This window comes from Microtus oregoni, unplaced genomic scaffold, assembly GCF_018167655.1.
Source record: "Microtus oregoni isolate MIOR12 unplaced genomic scaffold, Mior012 000018F_ref0000195, whole genome shotgun sequence".
Lineage (NCBI taxonomy): Eukaryota > Metazoa > Chordata > Mammalia > Rodentia > Cricetidae > Microtus > Microtus oregoni.
In genome coordinates, this window is record NW_024543077.1 from 1,773,620 (window position 1) to 1,797,547 (window position 23,928).

General features: G+C 44.8%; 1 protein-coding gene across 2 annotated transcripts in view; it reads right to left on the reverse strand.

Moving 5' to 3' along the window:
* LOC121458983 (alkaline ceramidase 3) overlaps window positions 1-16,503 on the reverse strand; it is a 65,601-nt gene extending 49,098 nt beyond the window's left edge. The window contains exon 1 of one of the 2 annotated variants that reach the window (XM_041668434.1): window positions 16,326-16,503. In XM_041668434.1, coding sequence (XP_041524368.1) covers window positions 16,326-16,428 — 103 coding nt within the window. In that variant the 5' untranslated portion in view covers window positions 16,429-16,503. Of the gene's footprint in view, window positions 1-16,136; window positions 16,229-16,325 lie in introns of those variants that run through there. The other variant, XM_041668435.1, reaches the window with a different exon arrangement.
* Window positions 16,504-23,928: the final 7,425 nt, after the last annotated feature.

Genomic DNA, 23,928 nt, shown 5'->3' on the forward strand with positions numbered 1-23,928 from the left:
CATTTAAAATGGAGCATACAATAAAGTTGTTGGAAGAATTTAGCAAATGGTAAAAAGTAGCTGAAGTAAAATCCATCTTAAGAAAACTTAAGGTCAATCTTTCTCCCCATTATTAGGTAAGCCAAATATATTTTTGAATATGTAGGAGTAAAGTTTTAAGAGTACCAGGACATGAATTTTAAAAAATCACTACATACTACTTGAGTAGCAACACAATATGACCCACTGTGAATCTCAACCTTGAATTCTCCTGAAATCTAAATTTATAGCCGAGATCCTACTGGTTCAGTGCAGAGACAAGCTAACGGGCACACACACTAAGCCCCTGTGATGTCTCCCATGGTTCAGTGCAGAGACAAGCTAAGGGACGCACACACTAAGACCCTGTGATGTCTCCCATGGTTCAGTGCAGAGACAAGCTAAGGGACGCACACACTAATACCCTGTGATGTCTCTCCATGGTTCAGTGCAGAGAGAGACAAGCTAACAACAGGTCAGCTCTTCTGTGCTGCCCAAGTGAGATGTAGGTCCTGCTCTCCCCAACGCTGCAGCTGGTAAGAGGCAGGGGAGAGGGCAGAAAGCATCACAGGCAGTGAGGGGCATCCCTCACCCACACCACCTTAGGGCAGATGAGAGGAGGGGCCAAGTCTTTCTTGCTTACATTTTCATTAAGAATGGAAGCTCACCCCAGCTATTTACCTTTTTTTACATTTTTTTTAAAAGTTCAAAGTTCGGGGGCTGGAGAGATGGCTCAGCGGTTAAGAGCATTGCCTGCTCTTCCAAAGGTCCTGAGTTCAATTCCCAGCAACCACATGGTGGCTCACAACCATCTGTAAAGAGGTCTGGTGCCCTCTTCTGGCCTTCAGGCATACAGACAGAATATTGTATACATAATAAATAAATAAATTATACATAATAAAAGTTCAAAGTTCAATGAGATAACATTGCAAAGGAATATACATAAACTAAGTATAAGAACCAGCAAAACAGGCTGGAGAGATGCTCAGCTGTTAAGAACACTGCTGCTCTTGCAAAGCACCCGATTTTGATTCCCACCCACAACTGTGTGTAACTCCAGATCCAGGGGGTCCAACAGACACCAGTACTCACGTGCCATACATTCACACTAACACACAAACACACACACATACACACGCATGCATGCATGCTGGCACACGGTGAAAAGACAGTCTTTAAAAGGGGGCATTAACAAAAAAATCAAGAATCACACAAAGATGAAAAAATTCAAAATATGGGTATTTCTTTTAATGTTTAAAGAAATAAAAGGTAACCACAAAAAACAAGCAAAAAAGGAAAAGATAATGACCAACACTGAGACAGATTTAGAAAAAAATTAATCCTCTAGAAATGAAAACTTAAAAAAAAAAACTAAAATAAGTTGTAAATTTAGAAAGCAATCAAACTAAGGCTGAATTAATCAGGTAGAGCGGCCGGGCAGGACATGGCAGAACAGGGCAGGACATTACCAATGGAAAGGCCCATCTTTCCAAGACATGAAGCAACGACGCTATGTGAGTCTAAGGACATCAGCAGTACAAGGCACAGGGCACAAGGTGAGGTCACGTCAGAGGACGCAAAGGCCAGTTATGAAAGCCTTCCTAGGCTAGACTCTAAACACGGCATTCCTGGGATGCTGATACTGCTTAAATGATTATTTTTTCAGATTAAGAACAATTTCATTAGGGCTTAAACGAAAAGCCTGCAAAGCAGGCAACCTGTAAATGTCAGAGGCTGCAAGGAGAAGACTGGAGGTGAGAAGAGAAAGGAAACCATGGAAGGAAGACACATAACAGGAAGGACAGCTTTACAGAGAGTAACAAGCCCAAAGTGTTAGGGGAATCGTGCTTAGAAAAGAAAGAAGAAAACAAAACAAAACATGCTTTTCTGAATAATTTAGAAGGACAGACTTACAAAGCTAGCTATGACCCAGTAAACTACTACCTAGATGACTTTCTTATATCTATCCACAGACCTACTTACAATAAAACCGCTAGTTTATAAATATATAAATCCTGGCTAAGAGAAATAAATAGCTATCTATAAATATGCAGACAGTCTTGCACTATAAATAAATATATATGTTGGAAATTTTCAACAAATATATTCTTTTTTTTTAAATATTTATTTATTATGTATACAATATTCTGTCTGCGTGTTTGCCTGCAGGCCAGAAGAGGGCACCAGACCCCATTACAGACGGTTGTGAGCCACCATGTGGTTGCTGGGAATTGAACTCAGGACCTTTGGAAGAGCAGGCAATGTTCTTAACCTCTGAGCCATCTCTCCAGCCCCTATATTCTTTGATTTTGTTTCTAAGACAGGGTATAACTATACAGCCGTGGCTAACCTTAAATTCCTTATGTAGACCAGGCTGTCTCAAACTCAGAGATCCACCTGCTTCTGCATCCCCAATGCTGGGCTTAGAGGTATGTGCTACCATCAGCTTAATAAATATATTCTTAAATGCACAGCTTAACTATAACAGTATTAAAACTCAGGATACTTCTGAGAAATGTGGCACAAAAGGGAATTAGAAAACAATATGGTAACCAGGTTATGGCTGCCCCAAGAGAGAAAGGGAAGGGCGCGAGGGCCTGTTTTGGTACCACAGGAGGGTGAGATTCAGTGCTCACAGCGGAGTAAGACTGAGGCCTTGGACCATTTCAGTAATGGGCACTAGGTCTGAGATTGCCTGGTATGCTTAAGGGGCTGACTCACAGCTGTATGAAATAAAAAAGAGCAACCATTCACAAGTATTGACAAGCAATAGAGCTGATTCATACTGATCCTGTTACAGGTAAAATAAATAAATAAAAACACAATGGGAACAATAATTATTTCACTTGGGAATATAAAAACAATGTATGTATTAGGGTTTGAGATGTAGTCTTGTAACCTCAACTACTTGGGCACCTAAGATAGAAGAGTAGAAAATTCAAGACCTGCCTAGCTGACAAAGCGAACTCAAGACTAGTCTGGGCAACTTAGGGAGCCAGACCATGTGTGGAGGAGCTCAGTGGTTAGGAATGTGCCCAACAGGTACCCCAGGTCAACCATGAACTCAGTCCAACCACAACAAAACCATAAGCTTACTTAAAACATTATGAAGGTTTTAAAATATTTATCGTGTGTGTGTGTGTGGTGTGTAAAACGGACGGTATGTGAATGCTATAACACATGTATGAGGCCAGAGGATGAAGGCAGAGGTCCACAAAATAATCCCACACCAGCTCAGAATTATGAATAAATAAATTATGTTTAAATAAGAGAGTTCCAAACCCAATACAAAACTATATACACTAGGAACAGATATCAAGTTCTATCTAAGGAGTCTAAGTCTTGTATAGGAAATGGCTTGGCTAGATCATAAGAGGACGGAAACTATGACTATTTAATCTTCAATACTATTGAAGGCCTGAGAAGGGAGATAATATTACTTGAGCAGGCAAGAAGTACAACCAAGCAGCTTCCAAAGGGAGCAATAAATGACGGAGACAATTAGCTACCTGAGCAATCATCCAAAGTCTCATTTGAAGCGTTGAAGCCATCAACTCTGGCTAAGGCCTAGCATAACTGACTGACCATTTTCAGAGGCAGGAAACTTTTCTTATCCTGTCTTGGCAAGATTTGACAGTCTGGGTACCATTTATTTTGTCAGTGGTAGAGGTATGGGCGGTTCCTTGACCAAAGGCCATTTGTGCCAAGAAAAAAACAAACTCCGAGTGGAGTGTCTTCGGTGCTCAACATTCTCTTGGGAATAGATGGGTGCTGTCAGGAGCAATCAAGAGCAGAAGGAGTTCCCACAGCAAGAGGACAACTCTGTGGAGTCAGTGGATTGTATCCACGCTGCCAGGCTCGCACAACTTCTACCTGATGAGCCGTATTACAGACTTACAAAGGGTTTGTTTGTTTGCTTTTTAAATGTGTCTTAGTTAGGGTTTCTGCTGCTGTGAAGAGATGCCATGACCAAGGCCAGTCTCTTGATTTTTCGAGACAGTGTTTCTCTGTGTAGCTTTGGAGTCTGTCCTGGAACTCACTCTGTAGATCAGGCTGGCTTCAAACTCACAGACATGCACCTGCCTCTGCCTCCCGAGCACTGGATTTAAAGGAGTATGCCACCACTTATTTTTTTTAATATTTATTTATTTATTATGGATACAATATTCTGTTTGCATATATGCCTGCAGGCTAGAAGAGGGCACCAGACCCCATTACAGATGGTTGTGAGCCACCATGTGGTTGCTGGGAATTGAACTCGGGTCCTTTGAAAGAGCACGCAATGCTCTTAACCGCTGAGCCATCTCTCCAGCCCCTTTTTTGTTTTTGTTTTTTTTTTTTATGCCACCACTTATTAAGAAAACATTAAATAAGGGTGACTTACAGTTTCAGTTTAGTCCATTATCATCACGGCAGACGGCATGCAGGCAGACATGGTGCTGGAGAGGAGCTGAGAGTTCTATATTTTGATTCTCGGGCAGCAAAAGCAACTGTGTACCCTACTGGACATAGCTTGAGCAAATAAGAGGCCTCAAAGCCTGCCCCCATAGTGACACACTTCCTCCAACAAGGCCATACCTCCTAATAGTGCCACTCCTTAAGGGCCAAGCACTCAAACACGTGAGTGTTTGATACCTATCCAAACAACCACAGGTTTGGTTTGATTTTATACTTTTAATTCTTTTTTTTTTTTATTTTGGTAACTCAACATTGTGAACTTATGGGATGCCATGTCTTGTCAAAAGGTTGAACAAAAGAGGGAAATCAGTGAACCTACTAGACTAGCTAAAATACCAGATGTAGAAACACATGGCTTAATTAATTAAAAAGACAACAAGAAAAGAATGTTTTAAAAAAGCAAAGAACAAATGCAAAATAGTAAAAAAATGATAACCAAATCACACAAATAATGACAATAGCTATAAACAGACAACATCTGCCAATGAAAAAGCAGGGATTTAAACCAGGTGTGGTGGCTCATGCTTATAATTGCAATACACAAGGGCTGAGACAAGAAAGCTCTGAGTTCAAAGCCTACCTGGACTATAAAGTAAGAAGTTATGTCAAGAACAAAAAATAAAAAATAGAGACATTGTTAAAATAACTGTGGTGGTTTGGATAATACAGCCTGCAGTGGGATATTTGTTTACACTGTATGCCTCATCTGCCTAAGGCACTGGTCGGTTTAACAGCGAACTGACCAATAGATGGCAGGAGAAGACAGGCAGGACTTCCAGGAAAAGAAAGAAACCAGGCCCGTGAGACACACCAGCAAGACACAGAACAGAGGAGGCTAAAAAGCCATGGCAGAATGTAGATTAATAGAAGCTGGTTAATTGAAGTTATAGGAGCTGGTTGGGAATGAGCCTAAGCTAAGGCCAAGCTTTCATAATTAATAGTAAGTCTCCATATTTGGGGGCTTTCTGTCCCAAATAAAATAAAATAAAATACCGACAAGAAAGTCCTACTACATACAATGGCCCCCATAGACTCACATGTTTGAATGCTTAGACCATAGGAAGTGGCACTATTAAGAGACATGACCTTAACCCAGACCCAGAAAGACAATTATCACATATATTCACTCATAAGTGGTTTTTAAACATAAAGCAAAGAAAACCAGCCTACAAATAACAATCTCAGAGAACCTAGACAACAATGAGGACCCTAAGAGAGACATATGGATCTAATCTACATGGGAAGTAGAAAAAGACAAGATCTCCTGAGTAAATTAGGAGCATAGGAACCATGGGAGAGAGTTGAAGAGGGGAGGGGAGAGGCAGGGAGGGGAACAGAGAAAAATGTAGAGCTCAATAAAATAGCGAGAGAGAGAGAGAGAGAGAGAGAGAGAGAGAGAGGGGGGGGGGGGGAGGTGAATTTGTTGGAATAGGTGTGGCCTTGTTGGGGGAAGTGTGTCACTGTGGGGGTGGGCTTTGAGGTCTCATATGCTAAAGATATGCCCAGTGTGGTACACAGTCTCCTTCTGCTGCCTGCAGATCAAGATGCAGAACCCTGAGCTCCTTCCCTAGCACGTCTGCCTGCACACTGCCATGCTTCTCGCCATGTTAATGGACTGAACCGCTGAGCTGTAAACCATAAACCCTCATAAATGTGTTCCTTTATAAGAGCTGTCATAGTCATGGTGTCTCTGCACAACAACAGAAACCCTAACTAAGACACTGACAAAAATGAATATGAGTCTATTATAAATCCTATAGAAAATGTGCTTTCAATGTAAAAATATAAGATAGGCTAACATTTAAAAGCTAGGAAAGAAGAGTCATCCAACACGAACTATAAAAAGTTAGGTGATGCACTGGTACCACGGAAAGCAGAGTCCAGGATTTAGCTATTACGGAGAAAGTGGATGACATGTCAGAGGTAAAGGGTCAATAGCGCAAGTGTATCAATGTGCACACGGTCAGTGCCAATAAAAACTTGACTACGTATCATCAGAGTTCTGCTTGCTCTTCTAACTGTTAAAAGCAGTCTGTCTTGAGAAATCCGAGAACATATCTAAGCGCTAAGAGCACATATCTAGAATGAGTCAACAATTATTCCCAGTTCTGCAAACAAACTATTTCAACTTTGGGCTACACTTTCATTGGGTGAAATACCTCTTGATTGTTATTCATACATTAAAGGGATCAATAAAAGGATGCTTATAAAATTCTAGGAAGATAAAACAGCTTTCAAAGGCACAAAACTTAGTTCTTATTTTTTTTTGTCTCGACATCTAAGATTTTTTAAAAAGTATGATACAATTTGGCATACCAAGTTTACGTAATAGGAAATCAAAATTGCTCAAAACTCAACTTCAAACACTGTTTTCAGTTACTTATTGCTAAAAAAAAAAAAATCCATCCAAATTGCAAAATTTCCTAAGACAAGTGACTCTCTCTCAAAGAACAACGTGAACAATGGAAGGGCATGGGCGTGTAACGCACACGCGCACACGCGAAGAGCCAGAGGTGGGGTGGAAAAAGACTGACCACCTAAGAATAAACAAACCAGATATCGTGACATATGGGTATGCATTCACCAGAACGGTTAAAGTGAAAATAACTGAAGCAAAACACTGACAAGAATGTGGACCAAGCTGTATGTGTGAGGCAAGCATGGTAGGCAGCACAGGGCTCTATTCCCAGCAGTCAGGAGGGCCAATGTTTAAGGCTAGCCTGGGCTACATAGCTGTCTCAAAACAAAACCAAAACACTATCACTGTAAAATGGAGAAAAGCCTTGTAGTTTCTAATGCAACAAATATATATATATATATATATATATATATATATATATATATATACTCTATGTTCCAAATATTACAACTATAGGGATCTGCCTACAAAAAATAAGATGGCTCTACTAGGTGTGGTGACACAAGCCTGCGACCCCAGCACTTAGGACGCTAAGGCAGGAAGACTGCCACAAAGTCAAGGTCAGCGAGGGCTAAAGAGCAGGTCAGCTAGGACTGTACAGCAAGACAGCCAAAACACTAAACAAGCAAACAGGTTGAAAATAACAAAGAAGCATATGTCCATAAAACACTTGTCCAATAATGTTCGTAACAGTTCTATTGATAGTCATCAAAGTCCAAAAATAGTCAGAAGGCACCCCAGCCAGAAAATGGGTTCTGTGTTTCATTCATAGTAAATCACCACTACACAGCAGCACAGATGAATCTCAGAAACATTCTACTGATCAAAAGAAACCTGACATCAAACAGTAAATACTGGATGATTCACTCCACTTACATGCAGCTCCAAAACAGGCCACTCTACTTTATGGGAGGAGGAAAACTTAAGAACAATGGTGGCAGGGGAGAGGAAGGAGGAGATGACAGAGGGGCATGAGGTGCATGGCAAAGCCCCCATCTTCTCTCCCCTTCTCCCCACACTTGCTGGAGAGAACAGAAGGCTTCTAGGGCTTCAGGTATGCTAAGCACTCAGTGTGCCACAAAGTGACATCTGCAACCCACAGCTGTGTATCTCAACAGCAGTTCTGTTATACAGGTGTGCTTATTTTTCAGCAAATATAAGTTTGATGTCTATGCATTCCATTGAATGAAGACTTTATACCAAAAGGAAAACACACAAAAATTGAGCTTTATATAATGAAACAAATGTGAAAGGTTTTTTAGGGGAAGTGTACTGTGTGAAAAAAAAAAAAATAAGATGATAGGCTGAGCGAAGAACCAGTAAACGACCAGATGTGTGAAACTGTTAGAGGAGAGGAGGCAGGGGAATGGCCATCCACCGTGGGGTTCCTCCAAGTCTGCTGTAGGTTTGAAATTTTCACCTAGGGAAAAAAACAACATTAAGCTGGGATGCCGAAGAGATGGCTCAGTTGTTAAGAGTACTGGCTGCTCTTCCAGAGGACCCATGTTCAAATCCCAGCACCCAGCTGAGGTTTACAACTGTCTGTAAGATAGTCTAGTTACAGAGGATCAAGTCCTCTTCTGGCCTCATTGCATATTAAACATGCAAGTGGTACACAGACATACATGCAGGCAAAGCACCCACACACATAAAATAAAAATAAACAAGATACAACAATTAAGATATAAAGTGCAGTGGTGGTGTACATCTTTAATCACACCACTCACAAGCAGAGGCAGGTGGATCTCGGTGAGTTCAAGTCCAGCCTGGTCTGCAGAGTGAGTTCCAGGATAGCCAGGGCTGCACAGAGAAACCCGCCTCAAAAAAACAAAAACAAACACGGATATAAAGTGCTTATTTCATGTGGCTGAGATCCTGCATTTTATAAAAAGTAAAATGATACAGAGAATAAATGATTTACCCAAAGACACAAGCCTGAACTGGAGCACAGTGCAGACTCTAGTACATAGTAAAATGCCCGGGATTCTCATGTTACCGTAACTGTCCTTACTGCCTCTTTCTGGATCTGTCATCTTGCTGAGTTCCAAACATGTCTGTAGCCCAACACAAAATTGTAAACTTATTGAAAAACTGAGGGGTTTGGTGTGTGTGTGTGTGTGTGTGTGTGTGTGTGTGTGTATTTGTAGATGACAGTGCAGTGTTGGGGTGTTACAGTATCAAAAGTTTGGCACATCTATAAGTCTTTCTAACTCTGTTTCAGGTTTTTATTAAGTATCATTTCATTCTGTCCTAACGTACCCATAAATACATCCACCACAACAACCAAAACCATTTACTTGCAGTCTCTGAGCTGGATACATTAAACCTAAATCTTTTTTACACTAAATTTGATCTTTCATTTGTCCTTCCTTCTTCGGCTGACTTTTATGCTGCACGTTGGATGCAGTGCTGCCTGTTCACTTTTCCTTAGGAAAGGAATTCTCTAGGGACAGGGGAAATGGCTCAGTGGACAAAGGTACCTGCCATCAGGTCTGAGGACCTAAGCTCAATCCCGATGACCCAGATGGTAGAAAATGAACTAACTCTTGAAGGTGTCCTCTAATAGCCAAAAGCACAAGCATACATATACACTAAATAAATAGAATATAGATGTAATAAAAATTTTAATGAAAGAGTTATCTTCCTGAAGATGACAGCCCACAGAGACCAGGACTAAGACTCCTGATGTGTACTCACGTATATCAAGAAAAATGGAAGGAGCCTAAGAAAAGGAAAGAAACAGAAAGGAAGCCAAAGAGACTAGATACCCCTAGTGGCATGTGTACGAAAGACAACTGGTTAAAGCCTTTCATCATAAGCTACAGAGAATAAACAAACTCCTTTCTCCCATCTGCGTGAATCTTATAAAAAGTCATAAAGACCGAGAGCACTGAGGGCTGCCTACTTCCCTCTGCCTGGATCCTACAGATAAGGCTGGAGAGTGGCAACAAACCCATGAGGAGGGAGAAACAATACTTAGCTCAAACCATCTCAACTCCAAAATAAAAGGAAGATGGCAAGCTGGTCATATTGTCAGCGGCCAATCATGTTACCTCCTCTGGCGGAATTTCCAAATATTCTTTAGCTTTTTTATAAATAACTCCTATAAAATGTAAATTCTCAGACATTCTTCTACCAAATACATTTTAAAATGAATCTCACTTGAAAGGAGCAATGTAAACAGGCCTGGTATCTAAGTCTGCAACACAGCTACGCCGAAGGCTGACACAGTAAGTTCAAGGTCTGTCTAAACTACAAGCGGTGATTTCAAGGCTACCTTGGACAAATCAGTGAGATTCTATCTTAGAATAAAAAACAGAGAGTTGAGCTTAGCTCAGAGGTATAGACAGAGTCAGAGAGATAGATTCAGACACATATGTAGGCATACAGGCATGGATAAGGATATATAGATACATATTTAGCCCACATGCAGCCCTAGGTTCAGTCTCTAATCTGGGGAGGAAAGTATGCCTATTGATATCCTACTAGCCTTCCCAAAACCATGGATAGAGAGGCCACCTATACATAACAGTTTTACAGTCTGAGGTAACTGACAAAATAGCTCAATGAATACTTGTAGTAATAAGAGCGGCAGGGCTGCGTCCCCAGCACCCCGGCTGCCTGGCTAGCTTATGCCCAAAATAACAACACACAAACTGTATTCATTTAATCACTGCTTGGCCCATTTCTATCTAGCCTCTTCTAGGCTAATTCTCACATATTAATTTAGCCCATTTCTAATCATCTGTGTAGCGCCCCTAGGTGCGCTTACCGGGAAGATTCTAGCCTATGTCCATCCTGGGTCGGAGCTTCATCGCGTGCATCTGCCTGGGAGCTGGGAGCTGGGAGCATGGCGTCTCTCTGAGGCGTCTGCTCCCGAGAGGAGAGCTGTGGAGTCTGAGCTCACTTCCTCTTCCTCCCAGCGTTCTGTTCTGTTTACTCCTCCCACCTATCTTCTAACCAATGAGGGCCAAGCAGTTTCTTTTTATTTAACCAATGACCTTCCTCCATCAAATACTTACTGAATAAATGAAATATTCAGAAAAAAAATTAAAGGCAGGGTCTCTTAATACTTAGGGTGGACTTAAACTAACACTGTAGCCAAGAACAGCCCTGAGCTTCTGACTCACCTGTCTCTACCTCCCAAGTCCTGGAATTGCAGGCATGAGCCACCACACCCAAGTCTTTAAATGATTTTTAACTGAGTAATTTCTTCTCTGAGGCGATAACAATAGCTTAGGACGCTCCTCTCCTTAGGCACTGTTTCTCCCACTAAACTACTAGCGCTTGGAATGTCACCTCCTGCATCTGTGTGCCACGGCAGAAAGTGTCGGACCTACGTTTGAACACTGTTTCTGCCACTATTAGTGGTACAGATATATGCCACTGAGGAGGTAACTTCTTTCTCTTTTTTAAAACGAGACAGCATCGCCTACTTAGTAAAATGATTTGAGGATTATTAATATATAGTCATCTTCACTCAGCAGAGTTCCAATATGTATTTATCTTAGTTTGCCAGAATTGAATGAAATAATACTAATCCAAAAAATTAACTACGAACTTCACTGTTAGATCTTTAAGCCATACATAATCACATAAACTTTTTTTAGTGACCAACTTAGTTAATTCTTTCAAAGCTGGTTATTTTCAAAGTCATTTAATATCTGTTATTCAGTCCATGTACAGAGAGCAAAGCATATGATTGAGTTTTATCTTCTTCTCCTGGTGACAAGAGGGAACTGGTCAACAGTGGGGAAAGGGCAGCAGAGAAACAAACTCCAGTCAACAGAAATTGCAAACCAGTGTAAACAGAGTTATGAGAGAAACAGAAAACCATGGAGATGTACTACGGGATGTCTGTACATGGAGTGGAGGTGCACTGCTGACCGGCCAGTAGCTAGGCAGGAGGTAGAGGCGGGACTTCCAGGCAGAGGGAGGAGGAGGAATCTGGGCACGCAAGAGAGATGCGAAGAGACACAGAGGAAGCAGCATGGGTGGTACACGACAGAACGTAGATTAATGGGCTAACTTAAGCTGTAAGAGCTAGTTAGGAACAAGCCTTAGCTACTGGGCTAACTTAAGCTGTAAGAGCTAGTTAGGAACAAGCCTAAGCTACCGGGCTAACTTAAGCTGTAAGAGCTAGTTAGGAACAAGCCTAAGCTACTGGGCTAACTTAAGCTGTAAGAGCCAGTTAGGAACAAGCCTAAGCTAAGGCCAGGCTTCCATAACCAGCAAGAAGTCTCCGGGGGCTGGCAGCACAGAAAGACGCATTACAGAAACGCTGATGCCGCTGTCACTGAAGAGGCTTTAGAGTTACTGCCTGAGGAACTCAGTTAAGGCAAACTTATCAACACATTGAACACAACAGTTGTGGGGAAAACGAAGGAAGATAACCCAGAAGAATAGCAGCCAACAAAGAACAAAACTAAGTCAATTCTAATTAAAGGAACTTTGGGAGCTATTTCACAATACAAAAAACGCAGAGAATAAAATGCTAAAAGACTGTCCAAACTCAGAGAGGCCTTGTCAAAGCATTGGGAAAGCATTCACTCCAAGTTACACGATGAGAAAGCAAGTGTTGTTTACGCTACACTTGATAATAAGTCATTTCACAGAGAAACAAAACACGCTTGTGTATGTGGTGGCGGAGGGCACGGGAAAGGTCAGACTACTTGTGCGAGTGAGTTCTCCCTACCGTCTAGGTTAGGGAGCTGAACTCGGGCCACCAAGGTTGGCTAAGTACTAGGTAAGTGAGCCATCTTGCTAGCCCTGTTTGATGAAAGCTTTTAAAGTTCACAGAACAACTCTGACTTTTCTACTATTAATTACAAGACTGAATTGAGTTTGGTCCCTGGAGCCCACATGGTGGAAGGGAAGAACTAACTTCCGCAAGTCATCCTCTGACCGCCATACAGTGTAGCGTGTATACACCCCCTCCGCCACATAAACACCCAAACAAATAAAATATCATTAGCCCAGTTTCAGCTTGCACTGTTATCTGTATAGTCCATATAAAACAGGAACCACTTATCTCTATAACTTCTAGAACATCAAGGGGCTTGCTATTTCTTATCTAAAGAGACTCTCTTCCCTTCCCCCTGGTCCTTCCAATCTTTTCAAATAAAAAGAAGTTTGAATCAATATGGGCTGATGGCTTTTAGCCCAGCAGTATTTGCACACGTCTTTAATCCCAGAACTCAGGACACGGAGGCAGGTGGAGCCTGAGTTCAAGGCCGACCTGGACTATACATCAAGTTCCAAGACAGCCAGGGCTACAGAGAGAACCCTGCCTTGAAAAACAAAATAGACAGGTAGGTAGACAGGAAGATAGAGAGACAGATGGATAGATAGGTAAGTAGATAGGTAGGTGAGTAGATAAAAAGAAAAATTAATTAATTAAAAAAGAAGATAGCTTTGCAGGACTGACAGTTACCACAGCTACAACGGTGGTTCCCCAAATTCAATTATTATCCAAAACACATACTGTAATCCTGAAAGATGGCTGAATAACTTGAATGGTCATTCAGTTTGTCTTTTGTGATGACATAGGATTTCATGTCTGTTCTCCCTTGAAGGCAAGAGCAAAACAGTAAGGGTAATAAAAGCAATGACGGAGAAGAAAAGCTGCATAAGACTACACCCTCAACCTGAATACTGTTTCAGTACTCGTTACAACTTTAGATAAATTACTTCTTAAAAACAGATGTTCCTGGGCCGGAAAGATGGTTCAGTCGTTAAGGCCTAGGCTCACAATCAAAAACACCAGAAATACATGCTCCTTCCAGGACTGGGGCTCACTCCTGTAATCCTAGCACTTGGGATGCTAAACCTGGAAGAGTGCCAAGAGTTTGAAGTCAGCCCAGCATACATGCACACTGAACATCTTCGCAAAATGAAACAAATTAAAAGTTAAAAGGATATGAACGCTTCGAGTTATTAATCTGTGAAATGGGCATAATGATACCTTCAGCGAATGACTGTAAAACTCAAGAGAGAAAACATATTAAAGGCTTGGCAAATTGTGGCACACAGATAATAACACTTATTTTCCTTGATAAAACTATCATTAAAGCTCATTAATGTAAATATGATAGAGCTACAATGTCAGGAGTAGTACACAGTACATAGTTTAGATGTATTTATATAGCTGTTACTTATTTGGTTGTTTTGATTTCGTTGTTGTTTTGTTTTTGAGAAAGTGTTTCATGTGGCAAAGTCTGGACTTGAACTCCTGATTTTCCTGCTCCTACCTCCCAGGCGCTGGAATTAGAGGCATGTGCCAACACATCCAGCTTTTTAAATCTGCATATTATTCAAAGGCCAGATCCTCGCACTCCAAATTACGATACTATGTTATATATGGTCAGACAATCTGACTCAGCCTCCCTCGGGTCATTTTCTCCCAAGGTTTGTACACAACGAGCGGCCAACACACTCACTGACCCTCTTCACGCAACCCTTTTGATTGCTGCGTCCAAACCGTCCCTCAGTCTACTCCGTTTCCTCTTCTGAGCACATGAAGAAGTAGAACCATTTCCCCATTTCTTGGAGCTATTTGCCAAAATACAGTATCTTCCTCTCTCACAGTCCGCATGACTCAACGGCCAGTTTTCTCTTTTGATTCTAATCTAAAGCCTTGGTTCTGAACCAAAAGTCTTTATTGCCTATATATATAAAAAAACAAAAAACAAAAAAGTGAATAGAGCTAAGTCCTTTACAATTCCTCTTAAAATACATGACTTGGGTGAGCAATGCCTATGTTAGCACTTTCTGTGACAACCTGTTCCGAGACGGCATCGCTGGTTAGGACGTCTTCCCTTGTGCCGGAGCAAAAGCCTTTCCCCTTCCAGTGATTTTCTTCCACCCACTGCACCTAATTCTACATTCTAGAGGAAGTGTGTAAACCTCCAGCCCATCCAACATCTGAAGACTCCTGAGAGGGGAAAAATAAAAGGCTACAAACTTCCAGTTCAGAGAAGCATGATTTTAAGTCTCCCTGGTGGTCATGAGCCTCTGGTAGTCTTGCCAAAGTGATCTAAAAACGAACTGGCCAAAGGCTCGCTTTGTCGATGTTTGGATTGCCAAGTAATTAGCCTATAAATAATGACTCTGCCCATCTTCTCCTTTACTGTACAAAAACTATTCATTTAAACTAGTCATGCAGAGAAAGTGATGCTCCATCTCCATCATGGCCTCAAGGGCATGGGACTAACATCCTGAAAACGGTCAAGACTCGCTGCAGGATCATCTCACATGAAACTCGCCCTCGAGAAGGACTCGAGAATGGGAATGTGAGCTAAGAAGAGTTTTCCCTCGTGGCCTAGTAAAGTGGGTCCCGTTCAAAAGAAGACAGTAGCAACCAAAGACGGTTCTCAGCTGCTTGCCAAAAACAAACAACAAGAAAAAAGAATGACCAAACACCGTGCTCGCAAAAGCTGACCAAACTGGACGGAAGAAGTGGCAGATTTTTTTCTAGCGTGCGAGAAATAATCATCTAGGAAATACACACACACACACACACAGAGAGAGAGAGAGAGAGAGAGAGAGAGAGAGAGAGAGAGAGAGAGAGAGAGAGAGAGATATATCCCCAAACCGGGCCAGCAATGCTGGTCTAGCAGCAGCAAATCGCGGTCTCTGAAGGTGCATTCATGGAAATGAGTGTCCTCGGATGACCATTAACCCCTAGAAAGCCCGATGCGCTAGACGCAGAAGGTAGCAAGGAGACTTAAGTCTCTCGTGCTTTGGGGAGAGTGGCTGGAGCAGGAAGGTAGTGATTAGCTGCTCCGGCTTTCACTTTTGGGGCAAGATGAACAGCGATCCCCTGCACTTGCAGACACCGGGGTGAGGGTGAAGGGGGGCGGGGGGCGGGGGCTTCGGCTTGGAGAAACGGTAACTGTTCCCTGGAGGTGAGCGAGGTCTAACGAGAACCGGAGAGAGAGGACGGGAAGGGCCCTGAAGAGTTTCCCAGGCTCGGGGAGGACGAAGCCCGTCAGCGTCCCCCAGGGGTGCCCTCCCGGATGGCTGAGGCGGATGGCAGCAGTCGGGCCGGCGTTCAGGGCCCTCACGGCAGAGACCTCGGGACCGGCAGCGCCCGGCCTGGCCGCAGCCGCGCTCAGGGCTCAGGTAGGAACTCCCGTTCCCAGCCGCGCGCCTCGCTCTCTCCTCTGAGGTCCAGGCGCGGCTCCCACGTCCCTTCCGTCCCCGACCCGAAGGCCCCCCCTTGAAACCAGTCCGGGCATACCGGGCAGGCCTCGTCGGCTCCCCGGCTTCCCCCCTCCGATCGCGCACGCCCAGCCGCCGCCGCTCCCGGGCCGGGCCTGGAGCCTTTCGTGGCGGCGGCCAGGTTTGCCCTCCACGTTCCTCACTCGCCCGCGTCTTCGCCCCTCGGCGCGCGCCCTCTCTCCGTCCCCGGTCTCGGGCCCCGACTCACAGAACTCGGCGACGAACAGGGTCACCGCATAGTTCTCCTCACACCAGTCCAACGTGGAGGTCGTGGGGCCCCAGTAGCCTTCGCGGTCCCCAGCCGGAGCCATCGCGCCGACGCCCAGCACACTCGGCTCGGCCCGCTCCCGGGCCGGCTCAGGCAACGCGCGCTCTCCGGCGCCCTCCTCCCGAACCAGAAGGGCAGGGGCGGGGCTAGAGCCGTCACGGGACCCGCCCCGCTGAAGGCCCCGCCCACCACGCCTCCGGACCGCCCCCTTTATACACGGCCCCGCCCACCGCGTCCAGGGAAGGCTCCCAGGGCCCATTCAGAGGGCGCCTGGTGAGTGACCCTGTCGCTCCTGGGCCCCGGTGAGTAGTGATCCACGGGAGGAGTTGGGAAAGTGGGGAGTCCGGCCGATCTTGACACGCCCTTGTGGGTGACGGCGTCTAGCACCCACTTTTCGGTCTGGACGCGACCAAGCCTCTATTAGTGTGTGGGCGGTCTGGTTTCATTGGGGCGAGAAGGAGATGAAATCTTTCTCTGTCAAGCCCGGGACTAGATTAAACTTGCACAGTGAGGCACCTCAGTGTCTGGACTCTGGCCACAAATTCAAAAGGAGGAGACGAAAAAGAGCACCTACCTAGCCAGCTCCGGCGATTACTGGGAAGTCACTCTGAGTGTCCTGTAGAGAAAAAAGGAAGGGGGCAACCACTCAGAATGGACAGAATAAAAAATAGGTGTTGGCATTCTTTAAAAGTAAATACTGGATAAAGCACTAGAAGTTTGTGGCTTCCCTTTGGGCGTCTATGCGTGTTGTTTCCTGCCTTCTTAAGTGAGCCTGACTCCGTGACTCCCTTGTCGACCACCTAGCCTCCCTCTGTTCCAACATAAGGATTGGAATATACATACGTACCTCAGTCTCCAAATTGGACTATTAAGAATGAAAACACAGGGGAGCTGGAGAGATGGCTCAGAAGTTAAGAGCATTGCCTGCTCTTCCAAAGGTCCTGAGTTCAATTCCCAGCAACCACATGGTGGCTCACAACCATCTGGAATGAGGTCTGGTGCCCTCTTCTGGCCTGCCGGCATACACACAGACAGAACATTGTATACATAATAAATAAATAAATATTAAAAAAAAAAGAATGAAAACACAGGCCTGTGACATGGCTCAGTGGGTTGACTAAGACATTTACCATGTGAGCCTGGTAGGCTGTCTTATCTCAGGAACCATGTAAAAATGCAAAGAGGGAACAGACTTCACAAAGTTGTCCTCTGACCTCCTCCATGCAAGCAACATGGCACACATGTCTGTCACGTGTGCACACACACGCACACACACACACAGTAATAATAGGTAAAAATTTAAAAATAATAGGCACATTCTGTTGCCTTTTGTGTTCAGTTTCAGTGAACTCTCCCCAAGTCAGGAAGATGCTGCTCAGCTTCCATGGTCCTTCCTTTGCTTCTGAATTTGGCCAGCTCCCCGCCGTTCCTTTAAAACCCAGCTTCCTGAAGACCTCCCTAACTCTCACACCCAAGAGCCCCTTTGCCCTTCATTCTTGTTCTATAGTCATGATGCTGCAAATAGAGGCCTTGCTTTCCATACTTTGAGCTCCAGCCTGCAAGAGTCTGCCAGGCCACACTGTACGAAACGAAGAGCAGAGATCAAGAATTATACAGTTGTTGTTTTCTAAGGGAGGCAGATGAGCCACAACCAAAGGGAAAAGAAAAAACAGAGAGATCATTAGTCACAAGGGTTTATCATTCATGTGGGTTTATCAGAGGTCATCCATTGTAAGTCAGGGTACATCTGTATCTTCCTTTATTTGTGAAGCCAGGTGGTGGTGGCACACAGCTTTAATCCCAGCACTCAGAAGGCAGAGGCAGGCAGATCTCTGAGTTCGAGGACAGTCTGGTCTACAGAACTAGTTCCAGGAAAGCCAGGGCTACACAGAGAAACCCTGTCTCAAGAAAGGAAGGGAGGGAGGGAGGGAGGGAGGGAGGGAGGGAGGGAGGGAAGAAGATTTTCCATAGTCCATTTTTCCTCCATATGAAATATGAATGGCACCTGAAGTTTACCATTGGTCTGCATACACACACTTATTCACACATGCAAGCCATACACTCACACAAGATCATGTTACACAAGACCTAGCAAAAATGAATTGAACCTCTACTAGAAACCAAGGCTTCAGCTCAGGGGTGGGGGATGCGGAGTGGAATCGCAAAGGTCCCGGATTTCAGCCTGAGACTAATTTAACTGCCAAAGTGGAATCTGACAAGACACCCTGCCTAAGTGAGCTAGCAAATTCACTTTGCAATAAACGCTTAATAAACATCTACTGGTGTCAGATGGTGTTGTAGGCAATTGAAGAAGACAGAACAGATATACGTACCCAGTGGGGCCAAATGGCTGTAACCAGCATAGCCCCTAATACTTACAATCACATGCTCCGAGAGTTTTGAGATCTAACAGTCCTACAAAGCACTGCCTTGATCCGTATAGTGAAACTGACCTGGTGAGTTAGACATTTCTCCCTAGGACACCCAGATAACAAGCACCTGAGCTAAGGCTGGGACCTAGGTGGTCTAGTGTGAGGGCCATATTTGGATCTCCTGTGCCCAGCTGTTCTTCTAGGGGCTGAGCTGATAAGAAGACCACGGGCTCTCTAAGGGCCAGCACGGGGTTGGGTTCCGCTCCCCACCTGGTATGGGGAAACAAGGCCTGGCATTCTTGCAGGAGCAATTTTGTTTGGAGCCCAATGGGTTTTGAGCAAGAGCTTGATGTAGCTAGCTATATTGATCAAGGGAGGGCAGATAACATTAATGTGGCTTACGTCTGCCGAAGGAAGGGCAGATCAACACGACTGGGCAAGACCCGGAGCTCCTGGACGCGTGAACAGCGCTGCGGATGAAGAGGGGGGCGCAGTTTCCAGATTGTTCGCACACAGAAATCAACAGGGTTTGTAAGGAACTCGAAGGAAGGGTTAAGCGAGAAGGACAAGACGGGGAGTTGGGCTCTAGCCATTCCCAGCTGCTGGAAAAAGCAGAAAATAAATCTGGCTGCTCTGCGTTGGGCAGTCTGTGAGAGAATGTGTGGAGAGACATTTCTGGGCAAGAACACAGCCTGCGAGGGCTTGAAAGGGCAGGAGAAAGGGGAGCAGAATGAGGCATTTAGAGCATTGCGTTTGTGTGTAAGAACAACTATTAGCCTGAGGATTGAAAGCCCTGGCCTAATATACTGTAATGAGATCCTTGCTATGCACTGTACTAACAAGAACAGAAGGGGGGGCGGGTAAAATGGCCAAATCTGTGGGTTAGGCAGAATAGGTTTCCAGGTCTGTGGTGGGCAGGGGCGGAGGGAGTCTTACAGTGGGGCAAGATGGGGAGAAGAGAAGAACCAGGCAAGTCAAGGGGCCGTGATAATAATCTTCACAAACGTTGGCCACTTTGTTAGGATGCAGCATAGCCCTGGGGAATTCTTGCACCATCTTTCAGGGACAGACCTCCAGGGCTCACTGATTTGTGAGAAGGGGAGACGAGCAGAGGTTCCCAGATCAGCTCCTGAGCCCCAAATGAGCCACCCTGGGAGATAATCGCTACACAGGACCAGAGCTCGCAAACCTTTGGTTAAGCACCTTGAGCAGGATAACAAAATAATGTCACCGGGGGTTGAGTAATCACTAAATAACCCACAAGGATTGTTTCATTTTGAATGAGATCATAGAAATGTCAGCAATGTGCAAACAACCTAAGGATCTGTGCTCTACGAACTGGAGTGCGTGAGCCAGCCTTCTCAAAGGCCCAGGTGCATGTGTGTGCAGTTAGGAGCCTGTTATCCACACCCTCCTCAGAGCTGTCAGTTTTCACCCCTATGCCGGCCTGAATCTCAATCTCCTACCCACATCTGTCTCCAGGGCCTCAGCTCTTGAATCAATTAAGATCATATTTTTTTGCTACGAATGACAGAAAAATAGTTCCAGCACCCTAACAGAAAAAAAAAAAAAGCTTTTTAGCTGGCTGTGGTGGCACAGCCTTTAATCCCAGCGATCAGGAGGCAGAGGCAGGCGGATCTCTGTGAGTTCAAGGCCATTCTGGTCTACAGAGCTAGTCTATAAGACAACGTGGGTGGTTATACAGTAAAACCCAAAGCAAACAAAGAAAAAGGATTTTTTTTTTCCCTCAAGTAGTAGACAGCCCAAGTTTCTACCTCAGCTGCCCAATGCAAAGCGTCTGCTTGGTCTTCAGCCCCATGGTCAGAAGAGATCACTGCTGCTTGTGCAAGCATCCAACTGTGATCAGGCAGGAGGAAGGAAGGAAGGGCAAGGACAGGGGCAAAAGGCACATACCAAGCCGGGCCTGTTCTTTGTTATCAGGAAAACAGTATCCCTTCCAGAACCTTCACTCGAAGATATCCATTTAGAAATACTTGGCCAGAAGCAACTGTGGGAGACCAGAGACAATGATGGCGTTTGGGGAAACAGGCAGGAGAGCCTAGGAGAGAGTTTGAACTGGGCTGTTACCCCGAACAAAACCGACACCTGTTAGGGAAGAACTCATCCAGATGACCTTCTGAGCAGGTCCGTCAGTCATTTCACAAGGCTTTCAGATTCTGTGTGTTTTAAGACTGACCCGCCACTTCCCCCCACATGTTGGCTTCCCTCTCTGTGGTTTCTTTTCTATGGTGTTGCAATACAGAGTCATTGACCCAGTCTGCTGAAGAAAGAAGCTATGACTGACAGCCAGTTCTCCCATCCGGTCACCTCCAATCAGTGACCAGCTTCTGTGGGTTCCTTCTCCGTCCATTTCCCTCCTCCCTCAGCTGTACGTACCTCAGGGCAGGCCAAAGAAAGTCTTGTCTTGTCCCATCTCACAGCTTCTTCCTGCAGAAGGATCTGTTCTTAAACTCAAAATTATCAACATCCTCCAAGTACTAACGCTCTGGGATTTTTCCAGACCTTCTGACGTGACCCACAGAGCTCTCTGTCACCTGGTCCCTGCTGACCTCTTAGGCCTTAAATCACAATTCTAAAATGTCCCCTCTCCCTCTAGAAAGGATTCTTGGTTTCCCCTTACTCCTGGGCACGTGAGCATATCGTCCCTTAACCTCCAACCTCTCTTTTCTTTCTTCATCCTGCACCTTCATGGCTAGCTTCTTCTGAATTCGACGTCTCTGCTTAGACCTGGCTTCTTGAAGAGACTCTCCCGATCCTTCTGTAACTTCTCTCCCTGCATCTGTCTCCTCTGTTCCTCAAACTTCCCAGTAAACCTGAAGAAGCAGACTGCCCTGTGGACTGTACGCCTTGAACAGCATGTCTTCAGAAACCCAGAGCCAGGCCCCAGGACAAAAAAATAAGTGTCTTAGTCCCCAGCATGTTCCCAGTGTGCCAGCACACCTGGCTGCAAAGTTGACCTCCTGTCTACCCCCCAACGATTGGCCTTACTCTCCTCTGTACTGTCTTACCTACATAAAATAATGCCAGCTAGTGTCAGGGCCCAGACTGATATCAGGCTTACCAGCTGCTCAACCAGCCAATCTCTTCCTACAGTCCTTGTGATCTTCCTGCCTCTACATCCCAAGTGCTGGGATTACAGCCAACTGTTATTTGCTTGGCCTGTTTTAATTCATCCTGGGGCTTGAACCCAGGGTCTTGTGCATGCTGGGCTAGCACTCTGTCAGCGTGCTACAGCCCCCAGCAGTGCCTTTCATTATCGCTGAGGCTTTCCCAGCTCTAGTCTTCAGCTCCTTCACCTAAGATTTATGGCTATTAGCAGCAGCCTATTAGGATTGCTGTTAGGAGTAAATAGGATAATGGACTTCAAGCACTAAAGAAAACGTTTTATCCAATAGCAAGAATTTAATATACATTGACCCATATCATCATTTCTACTGTTATGACTATTGTTCACAGAGTACTTGTTGAATTCCAGCTAGGCATTTGATTGAACATATGTAGATACATAACTTCATTTAATTCTCCAAGGAAATATAAGTATCACTATTCTCATTTTTTTAAGATTTTATTTTTTATTTTTTGTATGTGTGTGTGTGTGTGTGTGTGTGTGTGCATTAGATCCCCTGGAACTGGAGTCACAAGGTGGTGGTGAGCCACCTGACATGGTTGCAGGGAGCTGGACTCAGGTCCTGTACTCTTTAACCACTGAGCCACTCTTCATTTTACAAATAAGAAAATCAAGACACAGCGAGCAAAGTAATTCATACTGGGCTAGCAGAGAGGAGCAGGTAGAAAAGACCATGAGCAGCAGTGGGGTTAGGGCGCCTTTGGAGTCTCTCCAGAGGACTTCACTGCAATAAATGATCTCAGAAAAGTGCAAAGCTGAGTTTGAGTTTAAATACTTGCAAGGGAGGCATTAACACACACAAAAAAAAACAGGAAGATGTTAACAGGGTAACAGGAAGATGTCTGGGGAAAGGCCAAGACACACCTAAGGAAGGGTCCCAGTCAAGTGTCTTAGCAGCTGTGGTTTGGAGGATCTTGGAGGCTGTGGAATGACGTTGTTCAAAGGGTTTCTAAGGGACCTTCTTTCTTTTTTTGATAAATGAGATTACTGACTGGTTCTAATACCTTGATAGGAATACAACATGATATAGTTTAAAAAAAAAAAGACACAAAGAGTCAGGCGGTGGTGGTGCACACCTTTAATCCCAGAACTCAGGAGGGCAGAGGCAGGTGGATCTCTGAGTCTGAGACCAGCTTGGACTACAGAGTGAGTTCCAGGACAGCCAGGGCAACACAGAGAAACCGTCTTAAAAACCACAAAAACAAAATATAGCAATGCTTCGGGGTCCAGAACTGTCCCAACTCTCTCTTGAGCCATCCCCGCCTCCTGCTGCCTGTTACCACCCGCCTCTGCGGCTTCTTTGACTGCATGAGATCCAGCCTTTCGGGGACTTTTGACCTGCACTGTCTTCTGACTCAGAGTCTAGCATGCTGTAATTCCTCCCACTCCCATTCTGGGCACATTAGCTCCCAAGTGCAACTGAGCCCCAACCAAGAGCCAAATTCGTTCTGGAGCCTTGCTGAGCCAGAATCTAAGTCTGACCCGCATTGCCCATCCACCTCTGGCCAGAGTGGAGGCCTGGGCTATGAGAAGGCAGAGGTCAGCAGCCCATGTACCAATCTTGACAGCTGGGCCTGCCAGCTCTGTATCTGCTTCAGGAGCCATGCATGCCCTGTGGTGAGTTGTGCAACCTCAGCCTTGCTGTTGCAAACCTCAGGCAATAACAAGGTGTTCACAGGACACCACAAATTCCCACTTATAAAAGGGTAGGAGAGACGGCTCATTGAACTTCCTACCAAGCTGACAACCTAACCCCTGGAACCCACAGAGTAGAAGGAGAAGCCCCATTTGTGAGTTGTGGTACACGCACGTACACATGTAATTTAAAAAAATGGGGGGTGGTTCAAGATAGGGTTTCTCTGTGTAGCCCTGGCTGTTCTGGAACTCTGTGTAGACCAGGTTGGCCTTGAGCTCAGAGATCCACCTGCCTCTGCCTCCTAAGTGCTGGGGTTAAAGGCGTGTGCCACCACTGCCCAGCCCCCCTCAAAAAAAATTAATGAAAAAAAACTCATTTCAGCTTTTT